Source organism: Dreissena polymorpha, chromosome 3 (genome assembly GCF_020536995.1).
Source record: "Dreissena polymorpha isolate Duluth1 chromosome 3, UMN_Dpol_1.0, whole genome shotgun sequence".
Lineage (NCBI taxonomy): Eukaryota > Metazoa > Mollusca > Bivalvia > Myida > Dreissenidae > Dreissena > Dreissena polymorpha.
In genome coordinates, this window is record NC_068357.1 from 124,778,444 (window position 1) to 124,795,836 (window position 17,393).

The following is a 17,393-nucleotide window of genomic DNA, read 5'->3' on the forward strand; positions in this document are numbered from 1 at the left end:
CAGTTTAGGCGGAAAGTGTCTTTGCTTTTTTGCCTGTGCGCAACACACAGGCTAATCTTGGAAGACACTTTTAGCACATGCATTAAACATCCTTTTCACAGAGCACCGCCCATTTGAAACAGACAGTCCTTAGTGAAATACGACAGAATTCTATATATCTATAAAAAAATGTTGAAAAAGATTCTCTTAAAACAACGAAAAAACTGCCCAAACAACATACGTCCTGTATTATATCGTATACCCACTGAAATAGAAGTTGTTAAATAGATAATTGAGAAAAAGTATGACATAGCTGAACTTAAGGCAAATATTATTTCGATTTTATCATGATTATAACTGCCTTAGTCTTCATTCTAATGTTCATCTCTTACATGAATATGTCATAAGAAACAAGAGATGCATTTGTAAGAAACACAATGCCCCCTATTGCGCCGCTTTGAAGCCATATATTTGACCTTTGACCTTAAAGGATGACCTTGACCTTGACCTTTCACCACTCAAAATGTGCAGCTCCATGAGATACACATGCATGCCATATATCAAGTTGCTATCTTCAATATTTCAAAAGTTATCGCAAAACTTTAACCAAGGTAAAAGTTTTGAGGTTAAAGTTTTGGGACAGAATGATAGACAGACAGAATGACAGACAGACAGGCCAAAAACAATATATCCCCGATCATTCGATCCGGGGGCATAAAAAGATGTAAGTCAATGTAAGCAAACCAAATAAAACAAGGGCTGTTTGTAAAACATGCATGCCCCCCATATGGGCTGTCAGTTGTAGTGGCAGCCATTGTGTGAATATGTTTTTTGTCACTGTGACCTTGACCTTTGACCTAGTGACCTGAAAATCAATTGGGGTCATCTGCCAGTCATGATCAATGTACCTATGAAGTTTCATGATCCTAGGCCTAACTATTATTGAGTTATTATCAGGAAACCATTTTACTGTTTCGAGTCACTGTGACCTTGACCTTTGACCTAGTGACCTGAAAATTAATAGGGGTCATCTGCCAGACATGATCAATGACCCTACGAAGTTTCATGATCCATGGTGTAAGCATTCTTGAGTTATCATCTGGAAACCATTTTACTATTTTAAGTCACTGTTACCTTAACCTTTGACCTTGTGACCTGAAAATCAATAGGGGTCATCTGCCAGTCATGATCAATATTCCTATGAAGTTTCATCATCCTAGGCGTAAGCATTTTTGAGTTATCATCCGGAAACCATTTTACTGTTTCGAGTCACTGTGACCTTGACCATTGACCTATTGACCTGAAATCTGCCAGTCATGATCAATGTACCTATGAAGTTTCATGATCCTAGGCCTAAGCATTCTTGAGTTATCATCCGGAAACCATTTTACTATTTCGAGTCACTGTGACCTTGACCTTTGACCTATTGACCTGAAAATCAATAGGGGTCATCTGCCAGTCATGATCAATGTACCAATGAAGTTTCATGATCCTAGGCCTAAGCATTCTTGAGTCATCATCCGGAAACCATTTTACTATTTTGAGTCACTGTGACCTTGACCTTTGACCTAGTGACCTGAAAATCTGTAGGGGTCATCTGAAAGTCATGATCAATGTACCTATGAAATTTCATGATCCTAGGCCTAAGCGTTCTTGAGTTATCATCCTGAAACCATCTGGTGGACGAACCGACCGACCCACGGACCGACATGTGTAAAACAATATACCCCCTCTTCTTCAAAGGGGGGCATAAATCGAACCTCCATGAAAATGTCTATAGGCGATCAGAAACAAAAAAGGCATACCAAAAGGGTAAAGTAATTTGATACGATTGGTGTACATTTATTTAGCTGAAGACCAATTTTGCAAATTACTAAAGCTAAAGACCAATGTGGCTAATCACCTGTTTAGTATAACGTTATGAACCACATATATAACTCGTGTCTTATTGACACATTTATGGAATTTTTCATTAAAAGCTCGACGTACGTTCTGATTCTGCATGAGCAGGTTGACAGTGGTCAGGTCCTTGGCCGACTCTGCCTGTATGATCTGGGACTCCAGCTGGGTGACCCAGCCATCAATATCGTCACAGCTCTGTTCATACAGCACGGCCCGCTTGTTCTCAAACAGTTTGTCTGCCTTCTCTGTGGTGGTGGTCTCGAGCTGGTCCCACTGGGTGGACAGGTTGGCCAGGATGGGCTCCAGCTGCTCTCGAGTCTCTGGCTTCTCCGCCATCAACTCTTCACCAGCCTGTTGTGGTAATCAGCATATGAGTTGTGTTCTTAGAAAACTGGGCATAATGCATGTGCGTAAAGTGTCGTCCCAGATTAGCCTGTGCAGTCCACACAGGCTAATCAGGGAAAACACTTTCCGCTTTAACTGGATTTTTGAGTAGAAGAGACTTCATTTAAACGAAAAATGTCATAAAAGCGGAAAGTGTCATCCCTGATTAGCCAGTGCAAATTACACAGGCTAATCTTGGACGACACTTTACGCACAAGCCCAGTTTTCTCAGAATGTGGCTCATATAATCATCACATAAGACTTATTCTTGGAAAACTGGGCTCACTGCATGTGCGTGATAAGAGTGTCCTCCCAGATTAGCCTGTGCAGTTCTAAGAGTGTCGTCCCAGATTAGCCTGTGGAGTTCTCACAAGCTCGTCTGGGACAAAACTTTTGGCTTCTATTGAAATTTTCTTTTAATGTTAGTCTCTTTGAAAGTTAAATCCAGTTTAGGCAGAAAGTGTTGTCCCTTATAAGGTTTTGTGGACTACACGCTTATCTTGGCTGACATGTTAAGCACATTAATTAACTCCAGTTTCCCCATGTTAAGCACATTAATTAACTCCAGTTTCCCCATGTTAAGCACATTAATTAACTCCAGTTTCCCCATGTTAAGCACATTAATTAACTCCAGTTTCCCCATATTAATCACATTAATTAACTCCAGTTTCCCCATGTTAATCACATTAATTAACTCCAGTTTCCCCATATTAATCACATTAATTAACTCCAGTTTCCCCATATTAATCACATTAACTCCAGTTTCCCCATATTAAACACATTAATTAACTCCAGTTTCCCCATATTAAACACATTAATTAACTCCAGTTTCCCCATATTAAACACATTAATTAACTCCAGTTTCCCCATATTAAACACATTAATTAAATCCAGTTTCCCCATATTAAACACATTAATTAACTCCAGTTTCCCCATGTTAAGCACATTAATTAAAACCAGTTTCCCCATGTTAAACACATTAATTAACTCCAGTTTCCCCATATTAATCACATTAATTAACTCCAGTTTCCCCATATTAATCACATTAACTCCAGTTTCCCCATATTAAACACATTAATTAACTCCAGTTTCCCCATATTAATCACATTAATTAACTCCAGTTTCCCCATATTAAACACATTAATTAACTCCAGTTTCCCATATTAAACACATTAATTAAATCCAGTTTCCCCATATTAAACACATTAATTAACTCCAGTTTTCCCATGTTAAGCACATTAATTAACTCCAGTTTCCCCATGTTAAACACATTAATTAACTCCAGTTTCCCCAGAACCAGGCTTATATGCTCATGATAATTTCTGGGTAACAAGATTTTTGCGTCTTAAACTAAAGAATATTTTTAATTAAATATAGACAATTTTTACTTTTTACATTCTTTAAAAACAATGAACTTTAAAGCTGTTTTACAAGCCCACTTCTGATTTCCATTAATACAGGGGACACACACCTTCTGTAGCCTCATCAGCCTGTCCTTGTTGGCTGCAATCTCACGCTCAAAGGCCTGATGACGCAGGTACTTGCTGTGCAGATTCTTAGCATCTCGGTACGTCTCATCCTCTGCGTCCGCCATCTTGTCATGCAGCCAGTCTCGCAACTATCAACAGAAAATGTAACAAATATTTTAAATATTCGCACAATTTTATTGCAAGGATCACAACTCTTCACATGATCTTTTTTCTTTTAAAATCTAATTTTTGCAGAGAGTGGTTACACAAAGAGTGGCAAAGGCAATCCAAATTCAAGGTTGTCTCAAAAGTAATTCCTTTTACTCTCCAAATTAATGGTTATTAAAAGAAGGTACCACTTCTGTGCCTCAAAGTCAAGGTTGTCTCAATTTGGTCCGTCTTAGAATCCCTAAATTCAAAATTTGTCTATAAATGGTTTCCCCTAATACCCCAAAATTTAAGGTTTGTCTCAGGAGTACTTTCCTCAACGACTCATCAATTCAACATTTATCTCTGGAGTGGTCCTATTTGACCCCCAAGTTCAGGGTTTTCCTCAAGAGTGTTCTCCCCTACCTCATCACACTCCTGTAGGAACTGCTGCAGTAACAGTTGGTCCCTCAGTCGATCCAGCTGCTCGTCTGCACGCTGACGGTTCGTGTTGCGTCTGAAATTCAGATGACACACAGATATCACCTGCAGACTTGGATGTGTTGGACAGCAGCTCCAAACAACATGACTTCAAATACCAACTTTAACTTGATATTTAACCTTTTAACATGAGATTTGAGCACACGAACAAACAGAAGTTGACAATCAAAATTTTGGAATAGACCCCAATTATGAAGAATTTAAATTATTAAATAGTATGTATATAATAACCAGGTTGACTGGTAAGAAAACTTAAAACATTAAAAGTTGCCATTCACTTGTTCACATAAAAGGGTACATGCTTCAAGTTTCTTTAAAGTTAAAACACAACCATAAAATAACAGACTCAATCTAGTTTGTATAACAGAAGCAGAAAGCTTTTTGTAAAAGTAAGGTTGAGCAAAAACATACCTTGTTGCAATTCAAACTTGTCACAAAACATTTCATAAAACTGGCCCTATTGCAAAGCATTTATTCTTTTGCCAAACTTGCAGATTTAATAAATAAGTTTGCGTTGCTTGGCCAAAGAAATAATTAAAAACTTAAAATATGACAGTTACTATCATGGGTACCTCTCATTGATGTTTTCAGCCTTCTTGTGTATCTTGTCTGCAGCGTAGTGTCCGTCCTCCATGAGTCTGTTGGCGAAGGTGAGCACCGCGTTGATCTTCTCATCGTTGGCGTCCATGGTCGTGATGAACGCCTCGTGTCGCTTGATCAGGTCTTCTGCGGCCTCCAGTGTGTTCTGTGGAGAAACAGGGCGAAGGAAATGAGGCAGGTGTGAAAGTATAGACCTATTTTCGCATAAAATAATTTGATACTTGACATTTATTTTCATATATTTGTACACATAAATTGCCAGCGTGTTCTATGAAGAAAATGATACATATGTGACAATGAGCCTCCTGTTCTGGGAAAACTGGGCTAAATGCATGTGCGTAGAGCGTTGTCCCAGATTAGCCTGTGCAGACTGAACAGGCTAATCAGGGACGACACTTTCCATCTTAACTTGACTTTTGCTATGAAGATACTTCCTTAAAGGAAAAGTACCATAAAAGTGGAAAGTGTCGTCCCTGATTACTCTGCGTGAAGTGCACAGACTTATCTGTGACAACACTTAAAGTCTCTACAACGCTCAAAATCAACGAAAATTTAGTTAAGTATTTCGTAAAATAAAGTTAACACCTAAACAATCAGTGTTCCTTGTAGCAATAGCCAAAATTTCAACGCTAGATGTGGTATGATTACATAGATTTGTGTAGATACAAAATGCCCGTTTTTATTTATTTGTGGCCACAATTAATTCCCGCGAATATATCTTTTCATACGACACACGAACACAATGTTAGTGTGCATGTGTCGTATGAATAGATCTGCAAAACAATAATAAAAACTAGCATTTTGTATCTACAAACATCAATTTTACCAGACCACATCTGGCGTTGAGATTTCGGCAATTGCCAATTTGCCATAAGGAAAACTGATTTTTAATTGGTTAAGTTTATTTTTTTAACAATTGTACGAAATGTTCGTGGATTTTGAGTAGTTATGTTACTTTAATGCACATGCATAAAGCCCAGTTGTCTCAAAATGAGGCTCAAATATGGAACTGTATCCTCCTAACATAAAAAAAAATCATTTGACCATTGACATTTACTTGGATTTCGATAGTCTCGTTTGTATATATAAATTGCCAGCATGTTCTGCTGATGTACAGTGGAAAACAAAGGTGAGCTAGAGAATAACAAGATTATATCAGAACATGTTATATAAGAAATACACCAGCTGGTTACTTTCATTTGTATAAATGCAATTATTTTACTTAGTAATAAGCATAAGACACGCCTCACTGAGAGGAATCAGTACTTGAAGTCTTCAAAATACTGTTGAGTACAAGGATCTGAGTATCAAAGCATGGACCTTCTGATTACAAGATGGCCATCATACTTAATACATCACTATGGCAATCAGCCTATTTTCTGATATTTTAGCTGGTCTCATGGAAACTTGGCTTAATGCATACGCACATGTTCATTGAGTATTGAGCATGATAAGCCTGAGCAGTCTTGATTGTTGTTAAGAAGAGGTTTCCATTACAATGAACATTTCCATAAAAGCAGAGTGCGGCCAAGCCTGCATGGACTGCGCAGGCTTATCTGGGACAATACTTCAGCACGTGCATTAAGCCTGGTTTTCCTTCAGTGCCACTCAATTCTATTTGGAACGAAACACTCTGCCAGTACTACTGGCTGAACTGAACTGAAGAATGTTGAAATCAAAATACAGGTACAAAAATAATCAACAAAACTGCTAGTTTTGATGCACAAAACAGCTAAGTTCAGTTCATTAACTTTGAAAATTAGGGAAAATAGTAAGCATACTATGCTATATATTATCCCCAGACCAAACAAGATAAAATAATAAAGCTTAATAATGAATGAAAATAACTTATTGCAAGTAACTATTTTAGTAGGTCATATTTATTTCAATATTGAGTTTCAATATTTAGACCAAGTATAAAGAACAACTTGGTATTTTGTTGAATTAATCAACAACCTGATAATGAAATGCAGATAAACTAAAAATGCTCCCCCCTCCTCGATGTATGATTGGACAAAAACACAAATATTTTCTACAATACATAACATTTTGAACAGAATATAGGCACGCAGCCAAAACTGGTCACAGTCCAAGTGCCTTTTTCATTGATCATCTACACATTAAGGCCATTACGCAGGTAAGTTTCCAGTAAATTCATCCAACCAGTCAGAGTTTAAAATGCATTTTTAAACCATATATTCCACAGTTAAAAAACAGACAAAGTCCATAATTCTGACAAAACTTCTTGCAGTATATTTTAGTCTTTATGATCCTCTACACATGGATATTCAACTTTGAAAATTCAAGCGAGATCCCCCCTTCATAAAAGATAAGTTAACAAGAAATGTTTGTCAGAAACACAATGCCCCCTATTGCGCCACTTTGAAGCCATATATTTGACCTTTGAACTTGAAGGATGACCTTGACCTTTCACCACTCAAAATGTGCAGCTGCATGAGATACACATAAATGCCAAATATCAAGTTGCTATCTTCAATAATGCAAAAGTTATTGCAAAACTTTAACCAAGGTTAAAGTTTTGGGACACACAATGAATGAATGAATGACAGACAGACAAGCCAAAAACAATATGCCCCCAATCTTTCGATCCGGGGGCATAAAAACTCAAGGTTGGGAACGTACCAAATGACAAGTGCAATGCTTAATGCCAACTAATCAGTAAAGGAATAATGACTACATTATATTATAAAAATATAAATTACCAACATCAAAAACACTCAGTAGAAAATAAAATAATTTAGTCTAAAAAAAAAAGGATTTTTGTCTAAATAAACACATTTTTAGTATTTTTGTAAAATCAAAATACTTAAACAGTGTCATAAGCAATTGGCCATTATTTACCTAAACATGTGCCTAAAAATATGTCTGGGATATCTTTCTGTTAAATTAAATATTTAACAAGATGTGTTTGTGAAACACAATGTCCTCCTATATGATGTTTGACCTTGTAGGATGACCTTGACCTTGACCCTTCACCACTCAAAATGTGCAGCTCCATGAGATACACATGCATTTCAAATATAAAATTGCTAGCTTCAATATTGCAGAAGTGACATTACATGAGCAATTTTGACCCATATATTTGACCTTGAAGGATGACCTTGACCTTTCACCACTAAAAATGTGCAGCTCCATGAGATACACATGCATGCAAAATATCAAGTTGCTATCTTCAATATTGCAAAAGTATTCATAAAATTAGCTATTTGGGCCACATATATTTGACCTCTGACCTTGAAGGATGACCTTGACCTTGACCTTTCACCACTCAAAATGTGCAGCTCCGTGAGATACACATGCATGCCAAATATCAAGTTGCTATCTACAATATTGCAAAAGTACTCATAAAATGAGCGATTTTGGCCACATATATTTGACATCTGACCTTAAAGGATGACCTTGACCTTGACCTTTCACCACTCAAATTGTGTAGACACATGAGATACACATGCATCCCAAATATCAAGTTGCTATCTTGAATATTGAAATACTGCAAAAGTGTACATTAAATGAGCGATTTTGACCCATATATTTGACCTTTGACCTTGAAGGATGACCTTGACCTTGCCCTTTCACCACTCAAAATGTGCAGCTCCATGAGATACATATGCATGCCAAATATAAAGTTTCTATCTTCAATATTGCAAAAGTTATTGCAAATGTTAAAGTTGGCGCAAACCAACCAACCAACAGACCAACCAACAGACCAACCAACAGACCTACAGACAGGGCGAAAACAATATGTCCCCCACTACTATAGTGGGGGACATAAAAATCAAGACAAACAAGAGGGCCAAGATGGCCCTAGTTCGCTCACCTGAGAGGAGTCGGTTCATTCAATCTTTACTAAACGTCAAACTTGACCTAGATATTGTCCAGACAAACATCCTGGTCAAGTTTCATCATTATTGAACCAAAACTCTGGCATATGGAGTGTTTTTGTTTTTGTAAGATTTGACCTGGTGACCTATATTTTGAGTTGACCCCCCTTACCAAACATCAAAAATAAATATTATGACCAAGATTCATAAAATCTGAAACAAAATTGTGACCTCTAGAGTGTTAAAAGGATTATGTATAATATAATGAAAATTTGGACAATCTAAGAGCAATAATTATGGCATTAATTATGTGATATATATAAAACCAATCTTACCAAGTTTCATGATGATTGAGCAAAAAATGTGACTTCTAGAGTGTTCACAAGCTTTTTTTACTATATAAATATAAGAAAACTGCCCCCCCCCCTTGCAGACAGCCATGTTATTTACAAGGCTTGTTTACAAGGTTTCTCTATAGCCAAATAAGGAAAACTGCCCCCCCCCCTGGCAGCCATGTTTTTCAAATGACCGGAACCATTTTTGAACTGGCGGCCATGTTTTTTTCACCGATCTGGACCATTTTCGAACTCGTCCGAGATATCAATAAAACCAATGTTTTGACCAACTTTCATGATGATTGGGCAAAAATTGTGACTTTTAGAGTGTTAACAAGGTTTCTCTATAGCCAAATAAGGAAAACTGCCCCCCCCCCCCCCTGGCAGCCATGTTTTTTAACTGACCAGAACCATTTTCGAACTCAACTCTCATATCAAGGAAACAAATGTTCTGACCCAATTTCATGAAAATTGGGCCAAAAATGTGACTTCTAGAGTGTTCACATGCTTTCACTATATAGATATAGACAAAAATGCCCCGCCCACTGGCGGCCATGTTTTTTCACCGATCTGGACCATTTTCGAACTCGTCCGAGATATCAATAAAACCAATGTTTTGACCAACTTTCATGATGATTGGGCAAAAATTGTGGCTTCTAGAGTGTTTAAAAGGTTTCTCTATAGCGAAATAAGGAAAACTGCCCCGCCCACTGGCGGCCATGTTTTTCAACAGACCGGAACCACTTTTGAACTCAACCAACATATTAAGGCAAACATTTTGACACAGTTACATGAAGATTGGGCATAAAATGTGACTTCTACAGTGTTCACAAGGTTGTTTTTTTTTGACCTAGTGAATGACCCAGCATGACCCAGTTTCGAACTCGGCCGAGATATCAGTAGGAAAAATTTTCTGACCAAGTTTCATGAAGATAGGACAATAAATGTGGCCTCTAGAGTGTTTACGAACAAATGTGGACGGACGGACAACAGATGGACGACGGACAAAGACCGGTCACAAAAGCTCACCTGAGCAATCAGGTGAGCTGAAAAGGACAAAGTGGCTTAAAACATATACCACAAGTTTGGCTTACAAAGCAACACAAGAGAACCATAAGATGTCACAGACAATCACATGAGCCTTGTTATGGAACAACTTTGCTTATTAATGCCTGTGCATACCAGATTAGCCTGTGCAGTCTGTACAGGCTAATCAGGGACAACACTTTCCGCAGAAACTGGATTTTTGTTTTGAAGAGACTTCCTTTAAACAAAAATTTCAATAAAAGCGGAAAGTGTTGTCCCTAATCTGGGACGACACTACGCACAAGCATAAAGCCCAGTTTTCCTAGAAAAAGGCTCAAACATGCAACACTGGGGTGGAAAAACAACTGGGTTACCTTGGTATCTATCAATCCAAGTGAAGTCTAAATAAAGCAGAAGAAAACACACACCTATCACCACTGGACAATATTACACAGTGGAGAAACATGACATAGACACAAGTATACGTAAAATACAGACATTTCACAAACATTTTACGATTTGTTTTCTAAAGTATGTGAAAGAAATGTGCAGTTTCTACTTTATAAATGTTATAAAGAAAATGATGGCTGGCAAAGACAGTTTATGCTAGTGTTTCTCAAATAAGAAAGATTTTTACAGCTTTTTAAACAATATATAAATGTTTTCCATGAAATACAAAACACGGACACTCAACCATCTTTGGTGGCCTATTCCAATATCATTAAATTTTGTGAACAGTAATGACATTGTCCTGCTGAGTTAGAAATAGGCAGACAAAAACTACTTCAAAGGTATAGAAATTGGTGGATTGTAAATTGAAAATATATAAGAAGTAAAAGAATGTTCACAAGTATCTAGATATATCTACTAAGAAAAAATGTATGACCACAATGTCGCAAAACATGTACATATAATGTAAAACGCTACAGTGTGGGAAGTCATGATGAAAGATACATGTAATACATGGCAGAACTTAAAGTAACAATGGACTTGACAGAGAAACATTGAAAACATGACATCGCCCTAACAACATTTTGCGCATCAAGTTTTCTTAGAATCAGTCACAACTTTAGCGAAAAAGGGACAGTTACCAACATGTGACCAAAAGGGGAGTTGACACGACACAGTGCAAAATGGGGTCTCAACCAGGAATAACCACAGAGGTCAAGCCTACGTGGATACAGACAGTGGAGTCTTGTTCTGTGAAAACTGGGATTAATGCATGTGCGTAAAGTGTCATCCCAGATTAGCATGTGCAGTCCACACAGGCTAATCAGGGATGACACTTTCTGCCCAAACTTGATTTTCAGTAAGGAGGGACTTCCTTGAAATTAAATATACCATAAAAGCGGAAAGTGTTGTCACTGATTAGCCTGTGCAGACTGCACAGGCTAATCTGGGATGACACTTTACGCACATGCATTTTTCCCAATAATCACAGAACAAGACACAACTACATTGCAAAATGGGTTCTCAACCAGGCATGAACACAGAGGAAAAGCCTATGTGGCTACAGACACTGTTTCATAGGCTGGAGACCTCACACAGGCATGGGTGATTACTCACCGGTACGTCTTCCTTGGACAAGAAGTTCTCCTGTTGGTTCAACAGCACCTCGGCCTGCTTGGCATCTCGCAGGAACATCTGGGAGATAAGTGTAAACCATGTCACAGTGTCTTGTGAACGTTACTCTTAAAATCAACATTTATTAACCCTTTCCCACTTACGTATTTTCATGCATTTGTAGTCCCTTAGAAAGTAACATTTAATTTAAGAACTTTCTTACTAGATTCAAATTTGTAAGGCTTCATCTCCAAATCTTAGATGCTGATAAGCAGCAAACAGCATAAAACCTAAACAGACAGCAAGTTACTCGCAGGCTGTTCTGGTTAAATGCTGTTTGCACATGGCCATTTTCACTTTGCTCCAGAGTGGGAAAGTGTTAACTTGAGGAAATTTGGACAAATGTTTCCATAATTATTTACAAACATTTCTGTACATGAACTTTGTATTAAATCTATAGGACATAATTGAAATGAATGTATGTTGCTTCTATTAATAAACTATTAATCAAACCGTTAAACTATCCCTCTAAAAGAGACCTCACTTAATGATTACTTTTCAAACAATCCAAGGAGTCTTTGAATTCATTTGCTAATCTTGCAATGTTTACATCGTCTCATGACACACCTCCTAATACCTGACCTATACCCTTTACCACTTAGATAGGTATTTTGACACATTTGTAGTCCCTTAGAAAGTTACAATTAATTAAAGACCTTTCTTGCTACATTCAAGTTTGATAGGGTTTAATTCCAACCCTTAGCAACTGATGAGCAGCAAACAGCATAAAACCTGAACAGACTGCGAGTTGCGATGTCGGGTCCGAACTTAGCAACAAAGTCTTTGATGTAATGCAATTATTATTCTTAAAGGGCTTTAGTTTTTAATGGTGAGTGTCAGTCTAACTTGAAATTTAACTCGTCCAATCCAATTGTAACCTGTTTTTGAGGGCAACCATATGCAATAGTATATTTTAAGCACATGATAATAATTGAATGACATTAAGTATTGCAGGAAGTTGGTGATGTAACGTATAAAAAAAAATCCATTTTTCTTCATTACGTACAATAATTATGTTACGGCCATCAGTAGGGTGTATATATGAAATGCCTGAAGTATCTTTTGTAGGCTCTACTTTAGATCTCTTCTTACTCTTAGTTATGTCTAAGTTTGAAGAGGTTATGAATACAGCCACAGCTATAAAACCATCTGACCAAGTAAAGTCTTTCTTTTTTTCACCATTTTGAAAATGGGAAAAAAAGCACATTGATTTGAATTATATTGGGAAATTTGTGAATTGTTGCTTTTTTTGCAAACAGATACGTTTTAATTGGGAATAAAATCTTTTTAATATTATAAAAACTATGGTTCAACTTATAGAGATGGATAGGGAAAAGAACTAAATTTGGAAGTAAGTAAATAAAATATCCATATATACTTTTTGAGATTGGGACTGGGGCTTACCTGCAGGTTGAGATCCTGTGACAGCCCCTGCTGCCTGCTGTCCCACATCTGGAGCAGCTCCTTCCATCCATCATCCAGGGCACTTAACCGCTGGGCCAGGAACATGTACTGGGGGTCGGTCTGACCCTCAGTCACATGGTCTCCAAACTCCTTCATCTTGGCGTATTCCGGCGCGTACGCGTCAATCTCATCCTGGAGTAAGGAGGACAGACAATTTGTAAAATTTCAATCACTTATTGATTGGTTTATATCATTAGAAAGGTCTTTTGAAAATAAATAATGGGGTTTATTTCATTTTGATAGCATGTGGCTTCAAAGAGTTATAGCTCTTTGAAATAGTTTTTTTTGTAATTATTCTGGTTAACAGTGCTTTACATGTTTACTCATAACTTATAAACTTAAATTGCTTAAATTTGCAAAACTCTTTGGAAAACCATTGAACATTCATTAAAATTGATATGAATATATCAATATATTGCATATATTTTTTATATCAATATATTGCATATATTTTAATCATCCATTAAAATTGATATATATAATACAATACATTCCATATGTTAAAAATATGGGCTGTCGGTTGTAGTGGCAGCCATTGTGTGAATACGTTTTTTGTCACTGTGACCTTGACCTTTGACCTAGTTACCTGAAAATCAATAGGGGTCATCTGCGAGTCATGATCAATGTACCTATGAAGTTTAATGATCCTAGGCGTAAGCGTTTTTGAGTTATAATCCTGAAACCATTTTACTGGTTCGAGTCACCATGACCTTGACCTTTGAACTAGTGACCTAAAAATCAATCGGGGTCATCTGGGAGTCATGATCAATGAACATATGAAGTTTCATGATCCTATGCGTAAGCCTTCTTGAGTTATCATCCGGAAACCATTTTTCTGTGTCGAGTCACCGTGACCTTGACCTTTGACCTAGTAACCTGAAAATCAATCGGGGTCATCTGCAGGTCATGATCAATGTACATATGAAGTTTCATGATCCTAGGCGTAAGCGTTCTGGAGTTATAATCCGGAAACCATTTTTCTGTGTCGAGTCACCGTGACCTTGACCTTTGACCTAGTGACCTGAAAATCAATAGGGGTCATCTGCAAGTCATGATCAATGTACCTATGAAGTTTCATGATCCTAGGCGTAAGCATTCTTGAGTTATCATCCGGAAACCATTTTACTATTTCGAGTCACTGTGACCTTGACCTTTGACCTAGTGACCTGAAAATCATTAGAGGTCATCTGCCAGTCATGATCAATGTACCTATGAAGTTTAATGATCCTAGGCCTAAGCATTATTGAGTTATTATCAGGAAACCATTTTACTATTTCAAGTCACTGTGACCTTGACCTTTGACCTAGTGACCTGAAAATCATTAGAGGTCATCTGCCAGTCATGATCAATGTACCTATGAAGTTTCATGATCCTAGGCCTAAGCATTCTTGAGTTATCATCCGGAAACCATCTGGTGGACGGACGGACCGACCGACGGACCGACCGACAGACATGTGCAAAACAATATACGCCCTCTTCTTCGAAGGGGGGAATAATAAGACAATAAAACCATTATCGAAATCAATATTTATTTGCATAACTAAGGGCTAAAATAACCAAAAATAGCCTGCCAATTACTTAATCATAAAATCACCTAAATACAGTTAAGTTTATTAATAAATCTTTTTACAATAATCCTGTTATGAAACAAGTTTCAACCACATGTTTGCATTAGGTCAGAAGGGGAAATCCAAGATGGCGGCCATCGATGACCTAACTACCTTGAGCTGCTGATGCTGGTTTAGTAGCTTCTCTGCGTCCGCGAGACTGTTGGGCGAGTCTTCGGAGGCCACAGTGGTCTGCGTCCGCGACAGCCACTGCTGGAAGTGGTCAAGGTTGCCCAGGAAACGCTGAGTCTCTCCGGCCTCCCCTAGCTTCTCGTCGCGTTCCTTCAGCTGCAAGTGGTAAAGGGAGAGCTAGTATATGGTATAGTGAGGCTATATTGGCTATTGTCAGCTCAGGTTTTACTTCAACAAAGTACCCGAGGTAAAATATAGTTAAAAGTACCTGAGAGTAGGGTCGGGTGGCTTTAAGCATTTTTTCCATATCCAAGATACATTTAGTAAACTTTAAGTGTACCCAGGGTACTTTAAAGTGGTACCTGAGCCGACCAGTTGAGCTATTGTGAAAGATACCGCACTAAATTAGTTACCCACGTTAAGATTAGTCTTATCAACATGTCAAACAGAGACAGACTGGCAAGACAAGAACTAACTGATGAGATATGTTTGATTTTTTATCATAATATAATTGCAAACGTTACATAAATGCTGTACAAAAAAGCATAAAATACTTCAGCAAACTGGTACAAGTTGTTTTTTTATGACAAAGCTACTACTCAGATTCTCAAGACACTTTTAAATAACTAATAGAACACTAACAAGCATAATGATTTTTAACTAAAAATATTTTATGAAGTTCATTATATAATGAAAACTGTCTCGAAGATCAAAGACCCCAAGAGCTGTCTGCATGACGTACCATGTCTTTGAGGTTCACCCAGACATTGTTGATCTCTGCTATCTTGTCTCGTATGGCCTCCGCCTCATCTGGTTTCTCCTCCTCCAAACGTTCAGCCTCGGCCTGCAGAGACTCTAGCTGAAAACAGGACAAACATAACGCTGTATGAGAATTGTAAACACTGATGGACAGCAGCTTAAAGATCATTCATTGTATAAAACTCAACAGGAATAGAAACTTACTTTTTACATCATGTCGCCCAGATGGGCAATTATCTCTAGTACTATGAAAGCCCAAAGAGTAAGAAGCCCAGAGCCAAGTACACACATTTTTAACACAGAAAAATAAAACAATCTTATCAAATTGCTGTCATGGCTCATTCGGCCCGGAAAACCAGGCCTAATACATGTGCATAAAGAAAGCGTTCCAGATCAGGGACTACACTTTCTGCTTAAACTGGATTTTCATTTAAATGGGACTTCCTCTAAACATATTTCATAAAAGCTGAGTGTTGTACCTGATAGCCTGTGCAGACTGCTGACTGCACAGGCTAATCTGCAACAACACTTTACGCACATGCATTTTCCCAGAGTGCTCATTACTCTAAAGAAACTAAACTTGATTTTTGTTAAGAAGAGATTCTTCTAAACAAAAAATCCATAGAAACTGAAAGTGTTGTCTCTGATAAGCATGTGTGAACTACAAAGGCTAATCTGGGACGACACTTTAGGCACATGATGCATTAAGCCATATTTTCCCATCACAAGGCTAAGAGGGTCCCCAGTACCAACCTTGGCCTGTATGGCAGCCAGATCCCTCTCCATGCCACTGAGCCTGCGCTGCAGGGTCATCACTCCAGTGAGGTCATTACCCAGCTCCTCTGTGGACTCAATGATCTTGGCCTTCTCATGAATCCAGCTCTGAAGTACAATAAGAATAGCAAGGATGGAAATATATCAAGGGTGGTGGAAAATCTATCAAGGGTTGGAAGGACAAAATATCAGGGGTGGACAATATATCAAGGGTTGGAAGGACAATATATCAGGGGTGGACAATATATCAAGGATGCATGGCATGGATGGACAATATATCAAGGGTGGACAATATATCACGGGTGATGGAAAATCTAGCAAGAGTTGAAAGGACAATCTATCAAGGGTAATGGACAATCTATCAAGGATTGGAAGGACAATATATCAAGGGTGGACAATATATCAAGAATAGTGAACAATCTATCAAGGGTTGGAAGGACAATATAATTATCAAGGATGGACAATATATCAAGGGAGATGGACATTATATCACGGGTGATGGAAAATCTAACAAGGGTTGGAAGGACAATATATCAAGGGTGGACAATATATCAAGGGAGATTGACAATCTATCAAGGGTTGGAATGACAATCTATCAAGGATGGACAATATATCAAGGGTGCATGACATGCATGGACAGTATATCAAGGATGCATTTGTCAAAATCTCCAATTTAAAAGCTTGTGTTTCTTTAGGACCTGCAAGTAACTGAATCTACCTCCCAGTTTGAGCACAATAATGAACAACAATCCAGCTACTATTTCATTTTTTTGGTAAAAATATTACTTCAATAAAACTTAATCAAACCCCTTTGAAAGTATTCAATCCTCAATCAATGAACACACCATT

General features: G+C 37.8%; 1 protein-coding gene across 16 annotated transcripts in view; it reads right to left on the bottom strand.

Moving 5' to 3' along the window:
* The window catches only part of LOC127871315 (spectrin beta chain-like), a 103,361-nt gene that overhangs the window by 23,824 nt on the left and 62,144 nt on the right, over nucleotides 1–17,393 (bottom strand). For 15 of the 16 annotated variants that reach the window (XM_052414103.1, XM_052414104.1, XM_052414096.1 and 12 more), the window contains 10 exons: nucleotides 16,524–16,652; nucleotides 15,754–15,870; nucleotides 14,994–15,167; nucleotides 13,213–13,404; nucleotides 11,752–11,829; nucleotides 10,560–10,586; nucleotides 4,955–5,127; nucleotides 4,308–4,398; nucleotides 3,737–3,883; nucleotides 1,969–2,232 (listed from right to left, as the gene is read on the bottom strand). In XM_052414103.1, coding sequence (XP_052270063.1) covers nucleotides 1,969–2,232; nucleotides 3,737–3,883; nucleotides 4,308–4,398; nucleotides 4,955–5,127; nucleotides 10,560–10,586; nucleotides 11,752–11,829; nucleotides 13,213–13,404; nucleotides 14,994–15,167; nucleotides 15,754–15,870; nucleotides 16,524–16,652 — 1,392 coding nt within the window. The remainder of the gene's footprint in view (nucleotides 1–1,968; nucleotides 2,233–3,736; nucleotides 3,884–4,307; nucleotides 4,399–4,954; nucleotides 5,128–10,559; nucleotides 10,587–11,751; nucleotides 11,830–13,212; nucleotides 13,405–14,993; nucleotides 15,168–15,753; nucleotides 15,871–16,523; nucleotides 16,653–17,393) is intronic. The other variant, XM_052414101.1, reaches the window with a different exon arrangement.